Below are 21,344 nucleotides of genomic sequence, written 5' to 3'. Positions count from 1 at the left end.
ACTAACTACACGAAACATTATACTTCACCTATTATTCCATAAACTTTTTCAACTAACTATATATGTGAGAGTTATGGTTTGATCTTCAGAAGACTTCAAATAGAATAAAGGACTCAAGTGGTCTTTGTATATGTTGGTGGAGTAATGGTGCCCCCTTCTGCCCAAAATGCTAGCACAAAGCCTCAGCCACAATTCTACATTTAATGGTCACACTATTATCCACAGAGACATCAAAGAAAAGGAGACTGTGTGTAAAACTGTGCAAAATCAGGCTTTATTCTTTTTTTTTTCCTGCATCGCTGCCTTTCATCATCATCATCATCATAATCACCATCATTGTTGTCAACATCATCTTTGAAAACATTACTCACCAGAGAGCCAGCCAGAGAATAGATTCTCAAAGAGACTCGCAGCTCAAACCTCTTGGTAAAAACAGGCATCAGCTATTAGCACAGTCCCGCAACACAATGAGTAAGCTGAACATGTCCACTTCTTTCTGGGCATTACATTTCAACAAGGTCTCCAATGTCCTTATTTACAATCCGCTCTCTTTCAGTGCCTCAAAGTTCATTCAGTAGTCAGAATATTTAGTTCCAGTAGACACTGAAAGCCCCAGTACAGACGTGGTTAGGATGTTGGATATTATAGTCTTGCTGACTCGATAAATTGTTTTTTCCCCTTTTTCCTCCATTACCCGTCTACTGCAGGTCCGAGGACAGTCCATTTCTCCAGTTTAGGCAAACGTTGAATAAGTGCAATGTCTAGTATGTCAAGAAAATACAAACCCACACGTACATACATACATACAGTACATGACTAACTGATAAACTTGATTAGCTATACAAGGTTGCCATTCTCCAAGGTGAAACCATAGAATTGCACACTAATGCAGATCTATAACATCCAGTGTACATTAGGTAGGGGCGCGCAGGATGTGATCTAACCTGGACTGGATACTGTCAGTAGATAGTTTGGTAAAATTGTCCATGATTTTCTGTACAGTGGATTTTGTAGGTTGTGAATACAATGTGAAGTGTAGCTGATACACAAAGAGATTCATTTCAGAATGAGATATCCACCACTTAAAGAAAAAGTGATGACTACAGATTGTGGTAGTTTTTTGAACATAGAACATAGGCAACACATATAACGTCCACAGATTAACGAGAGAGCGAGAGAGAGAGAGAGAGAGCAAGGGTCATATATGTATATTTTCATCGCTATACTGTATCTATGTTGCTGTTGTTGAGGGGCAAACCTCAGCGCTTCAATTTGACCAGTTTAAGGTTTTAGCCTGATATATCTTCCATTAAGCAATAAGACAACTAGGGAGCAGAGAGACACCAAACCAAACTCACTGCAACTGGGCCTTAATACACTGTTAGCAATTATTTTGTTAGAAGTCAAGCTCTCATGATTCTTTAACAAAGACGGGAGAGTCAAAACCTTATGAGTGTTGTAGTTGATGAATATGACAAAATATTATCGGTTTAATCGTCGTCAAGACGTCAAGCTCAAACATTTCTATTAAGTATAGTGATAGTGGTAGATACCCATTTTTCTTATATGAACAAAATACTCCAGTATGATGTTTCAGCTTTTCAGACAGGCAGATGTAAGAAATATTCAAAAATAATTGTGGAGCAAAGGCTAGAGGAACAGAAGCTAGCCTCTGCAAATCAAAACAACAAACTAAAAGCATCTGAAAGTGCAAAAAGCTTTAGACTTGGGTGTTAATTCTCAGTGGGATCGGTAGTAATACAAGCCCTTCTACGTTACAGAGCATGATTTTATGAAACATTAATACCAAAAATATAAAATGGAGCATTAACGAAATTGTATGACCCTTTTTGTTGACCCTGCCATGTTACACTTCTGTCAAGTCAGATACGTTTTATTTTGGTTTAGTTTTTTTTATTCCTGTTTGTTTGACATTAGGAGCTGTGAGATTTTGAAAGTGCATCTCAATCAGAACTGCTTAAAATATCTAATGAAAAATCATAATACTGTTAATGGCTGGATTTTTACATTTCATAAAAACAAAGTGCCTATAGTGTTACTAGTGTAACTTGAGTTTAAGCCACACCTCGCTTATTGGATTCTGGGAGCTTCATCCAGTGAACAAGGACAAAATGACAAAGCAGTGCTTGCTCCTCAGATAACCCTGTCACAGACCTTAATTCATGTCATTACTCAAAGAATATTAAATAAACAGATCAGAGATAATGCCTTTGCAAACACAGTAAGAGACCAAACTTCTATGTGCATGTAAATCCATCACTTATTTGCTACAAAGGGATCTAATTATCATTTGGAATGATTATTTTTTTTACTGGATATTCACAAAGAGAAATTATTAAATAGAGATGATTAGTCCAAAGGATCAGTAAAAGTGCAGCAAGAAAGGAGAAAGCCCAGTCGACCCTGGGTTTGAAAGTGTGTGCATGTGTGGAGAGCCATACCAGTGACTACTTCCTTTTTTCTTCATCAGTGTGTTACGATTCTGTTGGAAAGTGACATGAACTGAGAAAAGCAGACTGACTTTAACCAGGTTAAACCTAACTGAAGGGTAAATGAACATGGAATGTGTAACCACTTGGAGATGAGGGACAAAGGAGACAGAGGAAAATAAGAGGACCAGAACATAACAACTTTAGAAATAATGTGCTCAAGAGCTCCCTCAGCCTTCAGTATCAGGCCTGAGGTCAGCTCGCCCAAACATTCGCTGTCTGCCTGCCTGTGTGCCTCCGCCAGAGAGACATATGGAGAACCTCCATTAGCTGGAGTAGATCTGGGTCCCAATCACACGCATGATCTCCTTCTGCACCTTAGGCTCCTGGGTGTTGATGTTGGCATCTCCTACTTGGCCATCCTCATACCTGCACATATACATAGATGAGCTGACATATGGTTTATTTTCATCATTTCATCAATAGCTGCTTAGGTTTAATCATCCTCTCTTGCTCACTCCCTCAATTTTTCTGTTGTATGCTGCTACTACTTGGTGGTATAAGGGCCCAGTTTAAAGATGAATAGTTTAAGTTTATTGTTAACAAGGCATAATACCAATGATAGAAAAGTAACCTGTCCATAGACAAATGAGCATGTGTGAGTTGTTCTTGTCTAGGAAGCAAGTGAATTACAGTGATTTTAGAGGAGGCATTGTTGGGTCTAACACAACTAATCTTCTTGTTTATATTCCAACCATATCATTTATTCAAGATGAAAAATACTACCATACACACAGCACAAGTTCAGAATTGATTTATATTTAGCTGTGATTTAAATTTGATTGCAGGCCATCTCAGATCTAATTTCCAACTCAGAAGACAGCAGTGGACACGATAATAGACTTTGCCATCTGGTGAATGTGTGTGTCCAAAGCTTGGACTCAAAACCCTAATATCAGTAGCCAGCATGGATGTTTTATTTGCTGAGCTCCACAGTTAAACACAGTTTTAAACATCATATTGAAAGGCTATGACCTGAGAGGAACCCACTTTAGTGGAGTGGTAGCACCACTCAACCATCAGCACAATTTGTTCACTGATTTTATATGATGACTGATATGGGACAACTTGCAGCATATACCATGATTCTTCATTAAATCACCTTCATCATGTGCAGTTTAGCAGGTAAAAATAGGCAACCTGAGTAATGAACTATGCATCTTAAGTGTGATGATGATCTTAATATTTTCTGCCTGGTTGCTATGCCAACTCTTTTGGTAATTCTGTGGAAATGAACAAGGAGTTAAAAGTGTTGGGAATACTTACACAAAAAAGAAGCGAGTACAGACGTGGTCGGATACTGGACACACCCAGATGTTACCATGTTTCTGTAGATCCTTAGATGTGATAACTGTTTAAAAGAGAGAAGCAGAAATGTAGAAATGGTGGTTTGTATTTACTGTACTTTCTTGTTATTCTATTATTAATATTATTGGTTGTAGTAGTAGTGCTGCTGTTGTTTTTGGTATTACATAATACTACGTAAGATGCACTACAGCTTAAGGGCTTAAACTCAGTGATTATCCTAACTGCACTTTATTTCTTCTGTTTATTTTCAATAGTTTTCTCCTATTATGGTGATGATGATCATCATATTATGATAACTTCTATTTCTTATAAGTATAAGTAATACTTTCTTATAAGTAAGTATAACTGTACATTAATACAATAGTCATATTACCCAGTTTTATTTACATTTTAATGGTCTAACTTTATGGCATTTTCTTCCTGTTCTGCTTTTCTTTTGTGAATGGTTTTCATATTGGATAAAGGAGAGATTGCATTCACTAGAAAGTGTGTATTAGGTAATTAATATAATAATGCATTTTTTTATTTTGCTTTTTTACTTAACTGTGTATTTGTTTAGAGACAGAGTCACATCAAAGTATATTAATTGAATAGACTAATGCCAAATATTCACTATTATCTCAGCTTTAACACGTATTATACCTTCTGCTTGTTGTTACCTTCACACAGAGCAATGCAGTTCAGATTTCGACTCTGAAGAAACCTTGATTGTATTGGACGGCTCTATTGAAAAAAGAGACAACAGTTGAGTCCCACCAAGCTGCTACAGTAAATACCATGATCTATCCAGAGGACTGTTCTAAGTTTAATAATTACAAACATTGATACTGTACAGAGTGTAATAGTGAGAACCAGGGTCTAGTGATTGTAAGAAACATTTGAACTGAGTATAGAAAACATTCTAAAATATGTTCTGCCTTTTTGAGCAACAGCCCTCATTTAGAAATTCAATATATATGTCAGGCTGTAATATGCCTAGTTCCCTCACCTGTGGTATGGTGTTCATGCGGTTGTATCGCTGCACCAGTTCATCTTTGGTGGGCATGCGGTGCTGTCCTTTCCCCATTCCTGCAAGAAGCAGCACACACAGCAAAAAAAAAAACTCTGGGTCAGAACGACCTTACCTTGAGTCACTCAAGCTGTGAAAAACCTTCCTTTAGAACTCTTGAACTCCTTGTACAAAGAGATTATTACCCGCAGTGCTATCTTTCATATGATAGTTATTGTTCCAAAGTGCTACTGAATATTTCTACATGAATTGCAACATCCAGTATCGACACAAAATGTGCTACAGCGAGTACGACTGTTATAATTTTTATCATCAAAACTGTTTGCTTTAGATAGTACCATTAGTTCTGAAATTTGTGCCATCAACTTAAGTATTTATTTACTGGTTGTGATTGAGCAAGGATATTTAGCAGCCTGCTGCCCACATAACCAGCACCAAAACCAGACTACCATAGCAGGACCTCAAAACCAACCTCTGAAATTGTGTTTCAGTGGAAATACACAAGGGGAAATAAGGTCAGGACTTAAAGTTAAGTTTGAATGGCTCTACACCCACACACTACAAGAACAAAACAATATAAAAAGCCAGCAATGTACAAAGTAATACACACAGATCCACTGACAGCCCCATTTTACACAGCCACAACATAATGTATGGTATGGTAGGTGCCACACAAGCTCAGAGAAAAGGCCCAAGGCCCAGCACCCAAAATGGACACACAACACAGAGCAGTACAATAGGATAGCATGGAAAGCTCCCACATGTGAAAATTAAGTGTTCCAGGATGATAATCAGGCCATGTTACAAACACAGAGCATATTCAGTCAACATGGTGGGAAAAAAGGGAGAGGGGGGCTGGAGGGGGCCGAGTGGCGAGGAATGTTCCTACCTGAGTATCCAAAAGATATGCTGGAGATGGGGCTCAGATAGATGCCCTTTCCATACGCTGCCCCATGCAGCTTGGGTTTGAAAAGAGCAGGAAGGAAGGAAGAGTCACTGAGCAGTTGCACAGGACAACCTCAAACACACACACACACACACGGATGTACTCACACATACAGTGCAATACATACCAGTCCTACTGTAGTTAAATCATAGGAAAGCATGTATAAGTGTTTTATATGTTTCTGTGACAGTTTACCTGGCAAACCCCACCAACCAAGCATACTAAATACATACACACACACACACACACATACACGAAAACCCAAAGACGGATTGGCAAAGAGCCAAAGAAAGAAAAAATATTTTTATTATTCCAGTGATCTGAGGCAACACCTATAATCCACACAGTCACATCTTTAAACTGCCAACCTGTTTTTTTCTTTAATATAATGTGGTCCAGTGAAGATCATGTGATGCTCTTGAATTTTATGAATGAAATTTGTGTAAGAAATGTTCAGATATTCAAGCAATGCTGACATGAGAAATGAGACCATGTTGAAGGTAAAGATGGTATGAGGATAATGGATAATGATGATGAGCGTCCACATAAGAATGTCCAGAATGAGGAAAACAAAAGGACCACAGGTGTAACATGGACAAGTGTTCATATGCCACTGTGAAACCAGAGGAGAAACGAGAGGATGAACAAAGAGCAACTTGAGAGTTTGGAAGTAAAATGTGAGGGAGATGGAGGTCAGGACGTGGTACATTTGGAAGAAATCAAAAGGAAAATAGACGAGAGGTTTTGTGTGATGGCTGGAGCTGGAGGCAGACTCAGTCCTGCCCCTCCTCCTGTGAAACACAATGACAGAGGAAGGGGGGTGTCAATGCTCAAGGTGAAAAGGAGAGGAGAAAGAGGAGGCAGACGACTGAGACGCACTCAGGCGAGAACAAAGATGGAAAGTTCAAAAAGTTGGAGAACAAAGAAGGCATAAATGAAACACATCAGCATGATAGAGCAATCATGACCGACGTGAAAGTTTCAAAGATCCTTGAGATTTCAGATTTAATTGTGTTTCATCTATTTTCAGGACATGCCGGTGTATCATCAAGCATGTATAATCATTATCGTCTGTATTGTGCAAATGAGACAATTATGCACTCTCTAGTGCTAACTTCTTCTTTTCTTGTTTTATTATTTATTTATCTTTTGCAGACCTGGGTCACAAAGTGCAACACTAACCTTGGAAGAACAATATAAAGATGCGATAGATGCATACCTGAGTAAACAGAATACATTTGGAAGAGAAGTATGGCTTTCTGCTTCTGCATTTAAATTATCTTGATGGTCCTGAGTTGGTCAATTGTACACGTGGTATCAACTAGGTTTAAATGAACTCTTTAAATAATTTGAGGCTACCATTTGACCCAAGTCTGAATATATAATGAGTGGTGCCAGTTACTGACCTTTTATGGAAGCCCTCCTTAATCACCCACAGGAAGTCTATACTCACTACCATGGAGCTTGTCCTTTGCATCCTTCAGCTTCAGACCTAACCTACTCAGTGCTCTAGGTGGTTAACCCCCCAGGGCACACAGGCAGCCTCCTGGCATCACAGCTGACACCACAGCCCCCTCCCTTTGTCCCACAACAGGAAGAGGCATGCCGTCTGTTGCTGCCGGTCAAGGACGCAAAAACCAGCCGACATTGGCCAGGAAAATCTCCCAGTGTGCCCTGCTCGCTAAAATGCCAATTGCAAAGCTGACGAAAGGGAAGCTGGCATCCATTAACTGCAAAAATGAATCAGCCGGACAGCAAGTCTGCTCTTTCTCAGAGCAGGCTCACTGTCCGAGAGGAGATGCATCGTAAATTCCAGCCAACTGCCAGGGTTACGTACCTGCAGTTTGGTATAAGAGGCATTGACTAGTCCATTTCTCAGAACAGAGTGCCAGTTCTCTATATGGGAACCACTAGAGCAAGTGTAGAGAGAGGGAGAGATAAGAAAGAAGAGATAAAACAAAGTGCTGTGTGAATATAAACAGCATGGATCCCAGTGTGCAACCGCTGATGTGCAGTGGCCACAGCCATGCTGTTCAAGAATGTTGTGATAAAATAACACTGCCGCATTTTGCCTGTGACCTTTGATTCACTAATAGGGACATTTACTATTATATAATTTATTATTATTATATTATTACCTGTATTTGAAAATGTCATGAATTGACTCTACAAAAATTGTTATGTTAGCTTAACTTTTTTACTTTTTTTTTGTTTTATAAAACCTACAAAAGAGCTACTGTGGTCATCTATTTATACAATTTGTGCAAGGACATTTTGGGACAGTCTGTTCATAGCCCTACAAATTTATATCATTTAATACTAAGAGCAATATTAAAAGTGTTAAAAGATGAAGATCAAAGCTGACAAGCCATCACTGCTGTCTTTCAGTACAGGATGGGTTATTTGAATACATCTCCCACTGTAGGTATCTAGAGTGTCTTAAAATAAAATACGACGATCACAGCAGTGTCATGAGTGCTGTTATTTTTAACAAGTTTTGAAGCAGTACGAAGTTCTTGTTCCCACAGTCTAATAAATAAACAGGAAAAAGTTCTTACTTTCACTTATCAGCTGTTTATGGAGTCCTTTCGAAATCTTGCAGATTGTCATTAAATTGACTCTGAACATGTATTTATATTTTGTCTGTTTCTATTTATATCAATATCAAATGATGGCAGCCTAACATACTAATTTGGCATCTACTGTAGAGAATTATTAAATCTGTAGTATTAACCAGCATAAAGAGAGACTGTTAGCATTGCTCATGAGTTGGTTGTACCCTGCGAGTGCCCAGATGGGCCTTGTGTATCTAAAATATTCAGCAAAGCCCCATCTGCTACAGTACAAATCTCTATCTCACAGATACTGCTGGCTCCATGTGCTGGCTTAGCAAGGTGGTTTCTCTGTCCAAGAGAATGGCCACTGCTCTGTTGTTTGTTATGGTTCCATAAAAATCTGCTAGTGTGGCTCCTCCATCCGCAGCATAATGACCAGGTGTTACATTGAGACGTGCTCATGTTTGACAGTGTACTGCTGTAATGCTAAATTATGCATGTATTGCAGTGACTATGCTTGATTTGAGTTACATTTTTTACAGTAAGTGATTTCTCACATTATTTTTGCCCAACAGCCACAAGCTTAACATAACTACAAATTAATTTCTGATATCTTAACAGGCTACGTGATTTTAATTCTTTGAAGCTATATTCTATGCAAAACATAGAGTTTTGATTGTATGACTGCTGTGTCAGCTAATGAGAGGAACAAAGTGGACTCACTGGAAGGCGAAGGTGCTGCCGTATAGCTTCTTGGCAGTGCGAAAACGGGCCTCCTTGGCCGGGGGGCTGCTGAGCAGCAGGAACTGGTGGGAGGTGTGCATGAATTTCAGTTGCTATCACAATGAGATCATAAGGGACAAGTGAGAACAAGAGAAAGACAAACAAACAGATAGAGAATGAGTATGGACCATCAAATTACATAATGCAGCATTAAAAAAATATTTTTATATCGGACACTTGAAGGGTTAACATTCTGGTTCCCTACCCTACTCAGAGGCAGCTTGACGATATGAGACCTGTTACTGGAAATAATCCTGCAGAAAGACAGAGAGAGGACCAAAAAATAAATAAAATAGCGTGTAACAGAATTTGAAGTACCTGTGCTACCACTTTGCTTGAACCACAAAGCAAAGTTGTCCAAGTATGAAAAGCACAGGTGTTACTAATAACATTAACAATGGATGGCTCCGTTCTATTTAAGTGTCCCAGTAAAGTCATGACAGTGTGACAATGAGCCAGCTAAATGGAATTCAGCCATCATTCATTTTATTATTTACAGCTGAGGTTTTCCTACTGTGACAGGTCAAAATGTCTTCCATGAAAAAGGCCTATTGGCATAAGCTCATAAGCATTATTGCGTTGTCCATGATATGCTCTCTACTGATGGTGTTGTATATTATTTTCTGAAATGAAAGCAGATCCTGTTAACATGCAAAGCAGAGTAAACCCATTTTTCGAACAGATTCTCTCCACTCACCACTGTAGCAGGGGATGGGCCAAAGGGTCAAGTTTGTCCATCTGTTTCTTGATCTCTAGATATGAGCCCTGGAAAAACCACACAAGCGTGTGTTGTTTTCAGTTTGTTTTTGTATTTTCACAGATGCCCCCCCCCCAAAAAAAAAAAAGCCAAGTGAGCATGTGTTTGGATACAGACTTATGATGTGTTTTATACATAGTACAGATGCAGTAAAGCCACAGTGGGTAAACAAACAATAGAAAGAAGAGTGGGGAAGAGTTATAGAGAAGATACAGGTCTGTGTAATGAACATTTTCAGTCTTGGGTTGGACACAGAGGGATGATCTTATATAAACTAAAACACTTTAGATTATATCTTAAACATTATACATCAAGCCTAACTGTAGCATTAATCCACTGTGGCCCTTCCCTTCTTTCCCTCCCACCTCCTACTTGTACCTGGGTCATTTCCCGAATGGACATGACGCTGTCCAATGCTTTCTGCAGTCTCTCATAATTCTTCTTCTGTGTTCATCGGTTGAGCCAAACATCCATTGTATGCAATGAGAGAGGGAACAACATACAGACATCTAAAATCACTTGTACAGGTAAAAGTTCGCTAAAATATTGTTACTATTTCTAAATTCTTCCCATCCATTTTATAATATGTTTTAATCTTCTACTCATTGCACTATACTTCAAAGATAACTAAAAATATAATCTTAAGCATTACTGTTACATAACTTCATGCATTTAGTTTATGAAGAACTACAATAACATTTTCTAGCTTTGTTCTGGCAGCAGCAGTGGTTTTAACAGAGTAGGCATTGTGTTTCACATATGGATGTGTCATCTTGGAATGAAATTTTTGTATTGATTTAGTTAGTAATCACGATTACAGCAGTGAGGATGCTGACCTTTGGGTTGAAGGCCAGAGTCTTGGGGTCATTGGGGTCAACAACTGATGGGTACGGCTCAAAGATGATGCTCTTACGGGGAGACTCTAGAGCAGCTCGACACATAGCCACAAGTAGGTCCACCACCTGGGAGAGAGGGATTTTACATTTACATTTTATGGCTTTATGTGACGCTGTTATCGAATCATTTTGATGCTTTTATTGACTCAGTGTAATACGACAGAAGAGCCTGCCTCAGTTCCAATAACACGTATAAACTACAAATAATCAGAAATTAACAACATCTCCTTCTTGAGTCAAATGTGTGTGTTTGACTCTTGTGTTTTGTTTTTCTTACATATACCGTATGTTAGGCTTGTATTCTTTGATCTACATTCCAAAGGGAATTTCTGGGAAATATATAAAAATCATTGCAGGAACAAAATACAAATAATCGGAATTATATCATATAATGTTGTGTTGTTGTCACCTCTGCTCCGGTGGCCACTTCCTCTGCAGCTCCGGACATCACACCCAGAGTGTAGAAGGAGAACACACACAGCTCCCTGGTGCACACAGCCGGCTATAAAAACACACACACACACACACACACACACACACACACACATACATGCACACAGTCAGGGATGAGGGATGAAAATACACTTATTTCAATGTGTACTACATATCTACACACTCCTGCACGCACATACTGACAAACACTTTCTCACTCTTTGTCTTGCTCCCTCACAACTACAATTGTGGAAAATCCATTAACAGGATCATATCACTAATAGAGAGAGAAAACATCACATACATGCTGTTCATAACTTTTCTTTTCTTTTTAACCAATATGGAATCATACAATTATAAATCTATACTGTATGTTCGTCTCTGATACCTTCAACATGGATCCGTTCTGAAAGACGTGCTGTTCGTCACACACCACGCAGTACTCGTTGAGCGTGGGGATCCTCTGCTCTGAGTACTTCATTATCTGTTTGGAGAAAAGCACAGTGGTGTCCCCAGTTATCACTCCCACCTCCAGCACTGTCACATAAAGGAATAAAGACTAGTTTGGCAGCAGAATTGTTACACAGCTACAATTTTCTACTGCAATTATGGCTGGCTTACCCTGTTACGAGGTCCGAGTACAACAAAGCACTGTGGGCCCCTCTCCTTGTCACTGCCAGCTACCAACAGATACCCAATTACCTGCACAAATAGCTAATACAATAGGCCCCTCACATCCGAACAGATTGTAAGATGGGCTTTTATTGTTGCTTACATACAAACAGTACGTACCAGAACCTAAAATTAATAAAGTCTTGTGGAGTCATTTAAAAATCACTCATCAGATACTGTATACTATTCTTATATAATGTACTCATAAACAACCACAGGGAACTGATTATTTCATCGCTATATAACTGCTCCATAGACTTTGTCCTTATGTGATAAAAAAGTCATTGATTTGAATTGTTTGTCATGTTTTTGGACTGTGGAAAGGACTCTCAAAGGACAGGTTGTATAAGTGCCTTGTTAAGTAGACTCATGTCTCCTTGAGTTCTAACCTGCACTAAGAAGCCATACTCCAAGGTGGGGATGTTCTTGCAGTGGCCACCCGCCTGGGATGAGAAAAACAATTCAATCAGCTGCCTCGTGGTAATCTGCGCTGGGGCCCTGGCCGCCGGGACAGCCACAGTCTGATGAGTCAAGTGAAGACAAAGCATTATGGGAAACGTTGCACTAGCCATGTTACGGTAGGGGTAAGGAAAGGCTCAGGTGGGAACAGTGCAGGTGGCGAGTCACTGAGAAGAGGGTCAGAGTGGATCACAGTGTATTAAAACAGAAAAGAGCAATATACAATGTGCCTTAAAAACAGCATTCATCAACATTTTGTAGAATTGTGGACGATTTTGAACTCCTTATCATAGCATCATGAGTTTCAACATCAGCATTGTTACAAGTAAAATTTAAAGTTTAGAGCCTCACAAATGACCACAGCTTGACATGTGAGTGAGACACATTAAAGACAAATAAGTTTGTTAATTCCACAAAAAAAAAAATCTAACTGAAAGGTATCTGACTCCAAATGAGAGATGTATGGGTGCTGATTTGTCCAGACTGGCACTGACCTGGCTGTTTGGTGGATAGCTGAAGAGCTCCCCTTTAGGGTTCTTCATGGTACATGAGATAGAGCGGTTCATCAGGCGGGTCACTCTCAGCTCAGGGACGCTCAGCTTCCCTTTTAAAACTGTGTCTTGGATCAAAGGAAAACTTGGAGACCTAGAAAAAAGCCAGACACAATTCATGTACATCAATTCATCAACCATTTTTCTACGATGACAAAATGCTAACATTGTCGTTGTCCATGTCTTTGTAAAAATTGCATAGTGGAGGGTTTGGCTTCAAAGCGGAAAGGGTTTGGCTTTAAAGGCCAAGTCAGACATTTTGCTCATTATTGTAAAGTTGCTATGAATAAATTCTTAATCATCACTGATATCATTTGCAACATCTCCTCAGCTGTAATCTTGTATGGTAAGACTGCAATGTGTTTACATGGTCAGTACCTAGGTGATTTTATAGTGACGTTAAGAAATACGCACTCTGCTCTAGTCACTCACACTACACTTACAATATTGTACTAGCTCAGACAACAGAAATCTGTTTGGGCAGCAGCTCAAGTCACTAACTGTTAATATACAAAAACCAGTGTTCACTTCCACCATCACTCTCAGTACATCATCCATGTACACTCTTGACATGAGACTCCTGTCAAGTTGTGAGGATGTCAAGACAGCCTAGTAGTTAGTGAAGCTGACCTCCATCGAGTGGGCCGGAATTCAATCCCTGTGCACCCATAACTGTCAAAGTATCCCGGAGAAAGACAGAGGCAGAGAAGAGTACTTCCCCCTTGGGGAAATTGTGTGTCAAATTTTGAATTTAAGTCAATCTGCAACATGCTGTGTCAGAGCTTCCTTTCTCCTGCTTGTCTTCTTTGCTACAGTTCATCTTTCACAGACAAACCTTCACAAAGTATTTCCATCATTTATTTCCATCTTAACAGCTCGCAGTTTGTTGACCAGATGGATAACATTTTACCCTGATCACCTCAGAAATCTCCTGCTTCACAAAAGAATGATGTAGGAAGAAATAAAATAGAGACACAACATAAAAGTAATACATAAAATAGACACGCTGTAGACATCATCCCTGTGACACAGGATATTTCCTGGTGAAGACATTTCCACAATGAGGTGTTAAGAACATTTTGTGCCCAGGTACAGCCTTTTGTTATTTCCTGAAAACCTTTGTGGACAACTTAACGTTTCCCCTTTTTAATATTTATACAAATTTATTTCACTCGAGTTACAGGGATGGTTTCAAATATCTACCTACCATGGAAACAATGCAAGAACAAACTGTAGATGCCATGCCAAACCAACGCTACAATAGCCTAATTATTTTCTGTACTTGAGGTAAATTAATCTGTGCTCTTCTCCTTGAGTGACTGCACGCACTTGGAAACAGTGAAGTGTTTAGAAATAAATCAGAACAACTAATAAAACAGTGTGTTTTAGACATCAGAATCTAAACCAAGCATCACAATCACAGTAGAACAGATGAGCTCCGTTGCTGGAAAGAACAGACATGTTGATTTTGCAGTGAAATGAAAAATATCTGCAATAGCATTGCCCAAAACTGGCCTGTATCAGTTATCAGATATTGTCAGAAATGTCAATATCTTGCATCCCTCCTACTGTATTATGTAAATATGATTTACAGTTTACATTTACTCTGGATTAGGGTGTCGGTTACTAGCTTAAAAAGTGCAGCATGCTATATATAAAACATTGGCATGGTTGTTTAGATGCCTTGAAAGTTACAGAGTGAGACTGAGACCTACTTGGGAATGGGGGAGAAGATGCTGAGCCCGGCGCGGAACTTCTTGATGGTTCCTCCAGCTTTGAACCAGCTGTGCCTCTTCTCCTGCTGGGCCTTGAGGAACTCATTACTGAGGTGCTTCCACTGCTGTGAGGTGAACGTGCTCAGGATCCTGCAATGTTATGAGAATGAGTATGAGAATGTGAGTGAACCTGGCTCTTTAAATCACCTTCTTTTTGTTGTTGGTGTGCATTATTATTCTGTGTGAGTGGATTAGTCAACCAGAAGATTACAAAGACAAAAAACTACAATTAAATGTTTATGCCTTATGTATCTGTTTTGTAAGTCTATTGGTAACCTTAAATTGAAAAACACATAATCTGTGATTTGTATTTCTGCTGCTGCACATTTGGTTATGCAAAATGAGGTGACATTATGAAATCTACTATGCACAATCTCACTATGATACTATAGACTTACTTTTTGAGCTGCAGGCCCAGGCTGAAGCCTTCTTTATTTGAGGGCTGGAACACTTCTACTGACGGCTCTGAGTAAAGATGACTAACATTATTACACAGTGCATAGATAGATTTCTTTCACTCTCCCTCTTTTATAGCACATATTGTACTCACCTCCTATGCTCAGTGAGTGGTACAAATACCTAAGTCCCTCCCAGAAAACCAACATCCACACTGACATCTTTACTCACCAGGTCCATCGAGGTACTGAGAAAGAGAAAAGCGCAGTCTCAGAATAATGGGCTCTGTTCTGATAACTTTCCAAGCTGTCGCAACCTCCTCCTGAGTCAGACACACACACATACACACATACACACAAATATACAGAGTTAGAATCCTAATTAGGGCCATTTCTCATTACATAAATAAATTATGAGCACACAATGTATTATAAATGATGTGTTACTTTGCAAAATGTTGTAGAATAGTAATGGGCAAAGATGGAGGTGGTGTGTGCAGAGAAAGGAGAATGCTGACTCACATCTAAGAAACCGATGTTAATATGAAGATCAATGTCCACGTCATCAATGGTTCCATACTCCCTGTTCAGAGACACAACAACAGATACAGTGAATTAATCATAAGAAATGGGATGCACTACACTCCAACCCTTTCAACTGATTATCCCTTAAGGGAGAAAAATAAGATTTTTTTTTTTTTTCTCGATTTTGCCAGACAGTGCTTGGTTATAATTAGTACATAATATCTTTGAGTCGTGCCCGTGTACAGCGTGTGGCAAATAAAGAAGTGCCAGCAGACAGAATCATACCACCACTAATTAAGTCATTTTGTTTGTTTCAAATTTTTTGAAAATAGGTCTCAAACAGTAGTGTGTGCATGTGTGTGTCTGTGCTGTACCTAACAGAGACAGCACTGTCAGTGTAGATGTCTTTTACTGCCTCAATATCTGCATCCAGTTGAGGGTGGCGGTACAGGTCAGCAGCACAGCTCCCCTGTAACAAGCAGTGCATTAATGCTGGTCACAATTACAGCACAGAACATGCTATAGAACAGTGGTTCCCAACCTTTTTTTCTGACGTACCTGTCACGTGAATTAAAGTACCCTTCACTGACACCACCTGTCATAATATTAAGTTTAAAATGATTTTGAATAGGATGTTATTTAACACATTTCATTATATAAAAGTGGATATTGTTACAATAATGTAATGTACACACAATTGTACTGTCAGTGTTTCGGTCAGTTTGGTCAAGTTTGCATTCGTACCACAACCACTTGCAGTGGAAGCTAAAGGTTTCAACCATTTATGTATTACTTTTAGCTATCAATTTCCACCATTTACTGTATCTATTACTTTTAGCTAACTATTTTAACTATTACTTTGAGCTATCTATTTCAAACATTTATCCATTACCTTTAGCTATTTCAACTGTTATCCATTATAGTTACCTAACTATTGATTATTTATTACTTTTACCTATTTCAAACCTTTATCTATTACTTATAGCTAACTATTTAAACCCTTTATCTATTACTTTTACTACCTGTTTGTACCTCTCTGCTTGCTTGCTAACTAGTTTTTCACTAGTTTGTCAATCGCAACAGTGTTCGCAATAGTGTTCAGCTGTTACAGCTGACTCAATATGAAAATATTTTTTTAATAAAATCAATATAAAAAAAAATTCAAATCAGCTGAACTACTCAGTCTTTCATCTCTTCAACCACAGTCCAGACCAGGTTCTCATGGCATTTGCACATCATGAAATTAGATCTCGGTTGTAAAATATCAGAATTTGCCTTTAAAGAATTAGGAAGTCCATTTCAACATGGTTTGTGCTATTTAGTCAGCCTTTCCTAGCTCTGATCCAACATACATTTTGTATTTGCAATAAAATCAGACATAACATGAGGTTTGACAGGAACAAAAGGAGGATGAGGACATCAGGATGTCAAACAGTGGTAGGTAATTTTTACATTACAAATTCTATTTTTATTTTTCAGTGATCATTTGAAGTATTAATAATAATAGTTGACCTAAGTTTGTCATAAGTGTTCCTGGTGTCTAGACTTGAAGTCAGACTCTCATCTCCTCAGCTCTGAGTGTGTAGAACAGATCCCACACTTTCATCCTTATCTTCACTACGCTGCTTTCATGTTCTCTGACTGCATAGAAATGAGCTTTAGGTCCAAGACTGGATTTACATTTCAATCACAAGACTTGCAAGATAACAGTAAAAAAGGATAACTAACAGATTGAGGTCTTATATGGAAGTGAAGCATTGAACTTTACGAGATGAGATGATACATTAAATGACGGCCACGGAAATGAATTTGACAGTGTTGCTTGGGATCGATACTTAAGGTTGCATAGGGTGATAGTACTAAACCTGTATTGTACTTAAATGTCATGTTTGCTATTGTCAGTTTGGAAAATTTGACACCAAGCCCAGAACTTTATAAAACATTGACACATGCCTTACATTTTAACAGAATATCCTGCTTCAGATGAATTTAGATTTTTGCCCTGCTAGCAGCGAGACATTAGGATGGAAATGTCAGTCAGCCGATCCATCTCTTCTGCACTACCAGGACAAAATATCTCAACAACTATTGACCACATTACCATGACATTTGGTGTGAATATTCAAAATCCACAAAAGAATAATTCAAAATGGTTTTGGTGACCCCTGACTTATTGTCCGGCTCCACCATCAGGTCAAAAATTCCCCTTTGACAAACACCTAGGTCTATGACAATATTTTGAAAACTAGTGGCTAGTTTTGCATTGGTTATTCATGTTTAAATGGTCAAATTATTACGTGCTTTTTTTGTTGCCAACATATTACAGCAGTAGAACTTGTAAGTCAGGAAAACACATCCTTCAGAAGCTCTTTTACAGTTTGCTGGGAACTAAAGTATTATTATTTGCACACTAGTTTGAGGTTATTGTAATGGGTTGGTTTTTTTTTAAATAATGGTATGGTATTATTTTGAAATTAAAAAGATGATAATACTGACTAGCATCAGTACTGAAAACAACATTTCAGTATTATAGTAAGTATTCAGCACAGCAGATTAAACATATAGATTTAGCCTCTGCTATACCTGAATGCCATACAGGAACTGCTCCGACTCGTTCTCCCCATCCGACTCCTCGTCTGTCCAACACTGGCCTTTGATGTCCTGTGGGCCCACACATTATGAAAAGGCCATTATAGTGGAGTGGAAAGAAGATGCTACCTCTTTCTATCATCCTTTCATCTCACATCCTTTCTCACATCTCCCTATTTAGCCTCCTGTTCAAGGGCTTCAAAACACTGCTTTATATAGCATCTCAAAGAGAGAGACGAAGAGGCATGATTTATTTCCAAAAGACAGAATATTCTCTGAATTCAACGTTCAAAAGAATACTCAACTGACAATTAAAAGGGGTGAGTTAATAAAAATATCTATCTTTTTCATCAAAATAACCATGTCTCGTCATTTCCGGCACAGCCTGAAGCCTGGGCATCCTGTTGCATAATCCTACAGCATTTAATTTATTTAATATAGTTAGATTAAGCTAATACAATATTTAAATGCCTATGGAAAATCTAAACTTCTGTGAGTAGCCACAGCAATGTCATTTTATTTTATTTACTTTTACTCATCACTTTCTAAATCTTAAACAAAACCATAATTTGGATGACACAGCTTAATCTTATGCAGGATTACACCAATAGGATCCTAGCTGTCTTACCATTGGGTCTGCTGTTCATATGGCTCACTCAGACAGGTTTAGGCCTTTAAATACTGCCAACCATTGCAGCCCATTTCCAGGTGGAAGGAACGAGAACAAAAAAAACGGAGAGCTTTGACTGACCACCTCTCTTTCTTGCACTCCTCAGAACTGCAAGACCTTGGAGAAATAGAAATTCAAATTCAGTAAAGGAAGAAAACATGAGACATAGAGGCCATCTCCAGTGATGCCATGCTTTGTAAATGGTGCCCTCCTCTTCTTGTCTTTAAATGGTCTGCACTTCACCTTGCCATGTATCCTAGCAACAGCCATCTCTGCCTCCTTTCAGAGTGGCATTAATCACAGTGGAGAGAATGTGTGGGAGATATGTGCTGTACGTTCAGTACCCAGGATGTCTCAATTTCTTTGTTGTGTTTTTTTTCCAGGAACTTCATCTATTAATATCGAAGCGCCAAAGGTTGGCACACCTTTGTAGACACACAGCGAAAACAGCACATCTGCTGATGTCAGTGCATTGTTAGACTGACGTATTTTTGATTTGCCTGGCAAATAAATGGAAGGAAATCTTTGAAATGCCACGTAATTTCTGGGGTTAGCATAAGGACAGTACACTGTGGCCACAGGGTGTTGAGTAAAAAAAATCATTTCTCAAGAATTTAACATAATAAAATAAAGGTTGCCTATAAAGGAATAGTCACAGCTGTCATGAGAAAAAACAAGATCTTGAATTTTCTATGGTCCGGATTTAGAGATAAATTATGACAAAATCAGAAGAAAAACTACAAGGATACATCACTGATATAACAGAGGCAGCCACAGTACACTGTATTTCTTGGCGTCCCATCACATTTTGTGTCAGACATGTAAACAATGAGCATGGTGTCTTTTTAACAAGACTTAAAGCTGCAGATGCAGATGCAGATTTCACACTGCAGCATCAGAATACAAATTAAAATGTGCATAGTCTAGTGCACATCAAATCAAAATAATAAAGAATTTCTAATATTTATCAGGACTGAATCCTGAAACATTTGCAAACAAAGACTGGATGGCAACGTAAATTGGCACCACAGAACCGACTGCCTTTACAAAATCATCAAGCATGAAGGCATCTATGCTATATAGGTCAATATAATTAAATCAACACCAATTATTAATTTCATTTTTGTTTGCTGCACTAACAATGGACATTAAGCTCATCTCTACCTTAGATTGGGCCATTATCTACATGTCTACACAAAATAATCATAATACTGTGTTTTTCTCTTCCTGATTATGGATCTGTCCTTTTTCCTGTAATGGTTTGGCTCCTTTCCTGACATCAGCTGCACCCTATCAAACACGGCTCCCCCGTCATTACCGCGTCTTCCACTTCAGATCTTCAGACCTTTTCTCTATGTGCCTGCTGCCCTGCCATGTCCTCAACCCTGCTAGCATCTACACCCCTCCACCACCACCACTCCCCGCCATTCCCATAGCCTCTGTCGTCTCACATACCAATAGAGCCGCCGACAAATCCCCCATCCCCGTTCCTCCTTCTGATAATATTTAACACAAACACAGATGCAGTCAGGCGGAATTTTCCCTTCCCCCCATGCTCTGCACCCCCACCCCATCCATCTACACTTACCTCCACAGAGGATGGAGACTCGGATGCTGTCCTTGCCTCAGCTGCTCCCCCTCTTAAAGGGCACACCTGCCTCTCTTTCTCAGCGGCTGTTTTCCACTGAAATGATAGATGACAATAAGTCCATTAAAATAAAATATTAGAGAAACCAGAGACACAATCCCCCAATTCCACAGTGTCTGTCTCTCAGTGCCTGTGGTGTGTGTCTGCAAGCAATCCAGTTGCTGTGTGTTAGTCTGTGTGTTTATCTATTGCAGATCTCTGCTCCTACTGCTGTCTTATATTTTGCCTGACAACACTGATGGGTCTGAGCATGCTCAGTGAGACCAGGCAAGCCAGTCATGTGACCTGCAGCTGACTGCACTGCTGCTGAGAAATAAGAGGAAAAATGGAGGAAGAATGGCTCTGCTCTTGTATATGCATCTGCCCGTCTGTTTGTGTTGTGTGTGTGTGGTTGCATAAGTCAGTGTTTATTACAGTGCAGTCATGCATTGGAGGCAGCTTCTGGTTGATATTTAAGTGCTTTCATGTCTTGTCTAAATTTATTCAAAAAGAAAGAAAGCACAAATATGCTTAATGCTACATTTGTGCTTTACACCATAGCTGCACTGCATGCTGTATAGATGCAGCGATGCATAGGCTCAATTGATCTAATATTCAAATTATATAACAATAGTAATAGTTATATTTCAGTAACATCTTCAAAAATTAATATAATATTACAAAAATATCACATCTGCTGTATCTATGATACACTGTGTCATTGTGTGCATGTGTGAGACAATGGCCATTAGGCCTTTGAGCTAATCAGTCTTTAACCTCATTATCTACAAATGTATCTACTTAAGAACTGACCTAAACAATGGACCGATTAATAAACGAGTGTTAGACCAACTGTCTGCTCAATGTGTGGCTGTAGTCAGGACA

The 21,344-nt window shown here is 39.0% G+C and overlaps 1 protein-coding gene across 1 annotated transcript; it reads right to left on the bottom strand.

Annotated features, from left to right (window-relative positions):
- Positions 1–252: 252 nt before the first annotated feature.
- On the bottom strand, positions 253–20,717 carry LOC122879922 (protein mono-ADP-ribosyltransferase PARP6). Its single transcript, XM_044204533.1, has 23 exons — positions 20,421–20,717; positions 18,791–18,949; positions 18,157–18,234; positions 15,948–16,042; positions 15,571–15,631; positions 15,281–15,371; positions 15,052–15,118; positions 14,594–14,743; positions 12,822–12,972; positions 12,258–12,389; positions 11,585–11,680; positions 11,174–11,266; positions 10,705–10,830; positions 10,241–10,312; positions 9,809–9,876; positions 9,317–9,365; positions 9,052–9,164; positions 7,611–7,683; positions 5,717–5,786; positions 4,807–4,886; positions 4,478–4,541; positions 3,777–3,861; positions 253–2,879 (listed from the first exon to the last, which is right to left on the bottom strand). Exons 2-23 carry the CDS (start codon positions 18,791–18,793, stop codon positions 2,777–2,779), a joined length of 1,920 nt encoding a protein of 639 aa, XP_044060468.1. The 5' UTR covers positions 18,794–18,949; positions 20,421–20,717; the 3' UTR covers positions 253–2,776.
- Between the last annotated feature and the right edge of the window lie 627 nt (positions 20,718–21,344).

This window comes from Siniperca chuatsi, linkage group LG1 (genome assembly GCF_020085105.1).
Source record: "Siniperca chuatsi isolate FFG_IHB_CAS linkage group LG1, ASM2008510v1, whole genome shotgun sequence".
Classification (NCBI taxonomy): Eukaryota; Metazoa; Chordata; class Actinopteri; order Centrarchiformes; family Sinipercidae; genus Siniperca; species Siniperca chuatsi.
Note: the sequence above shows the minus strand (reverse complement) of the source record. Positions and strands in the feature narration are given on the sequence as shown.

Bases quoted from the DNA above. Each gene is read 5' to 3' on its own strand.
- LOC122879922 (XM_044204533.1), bottom strand. The intron at 14,744-15,051 runs GTAAGTCTATAG...ATAACATTGCAG, and splicing joins CTGGGCCTGCAGCTCAAAAA to GATCCTGAGCACGTTCACCT. The intron at 10,313-10,704 runs GTCAGCATCCTC...CGATGAACACAG, and splicing joins CTCTGGCCTTCAACCCAAAG to AAGAAGAATTATGAGAGACT.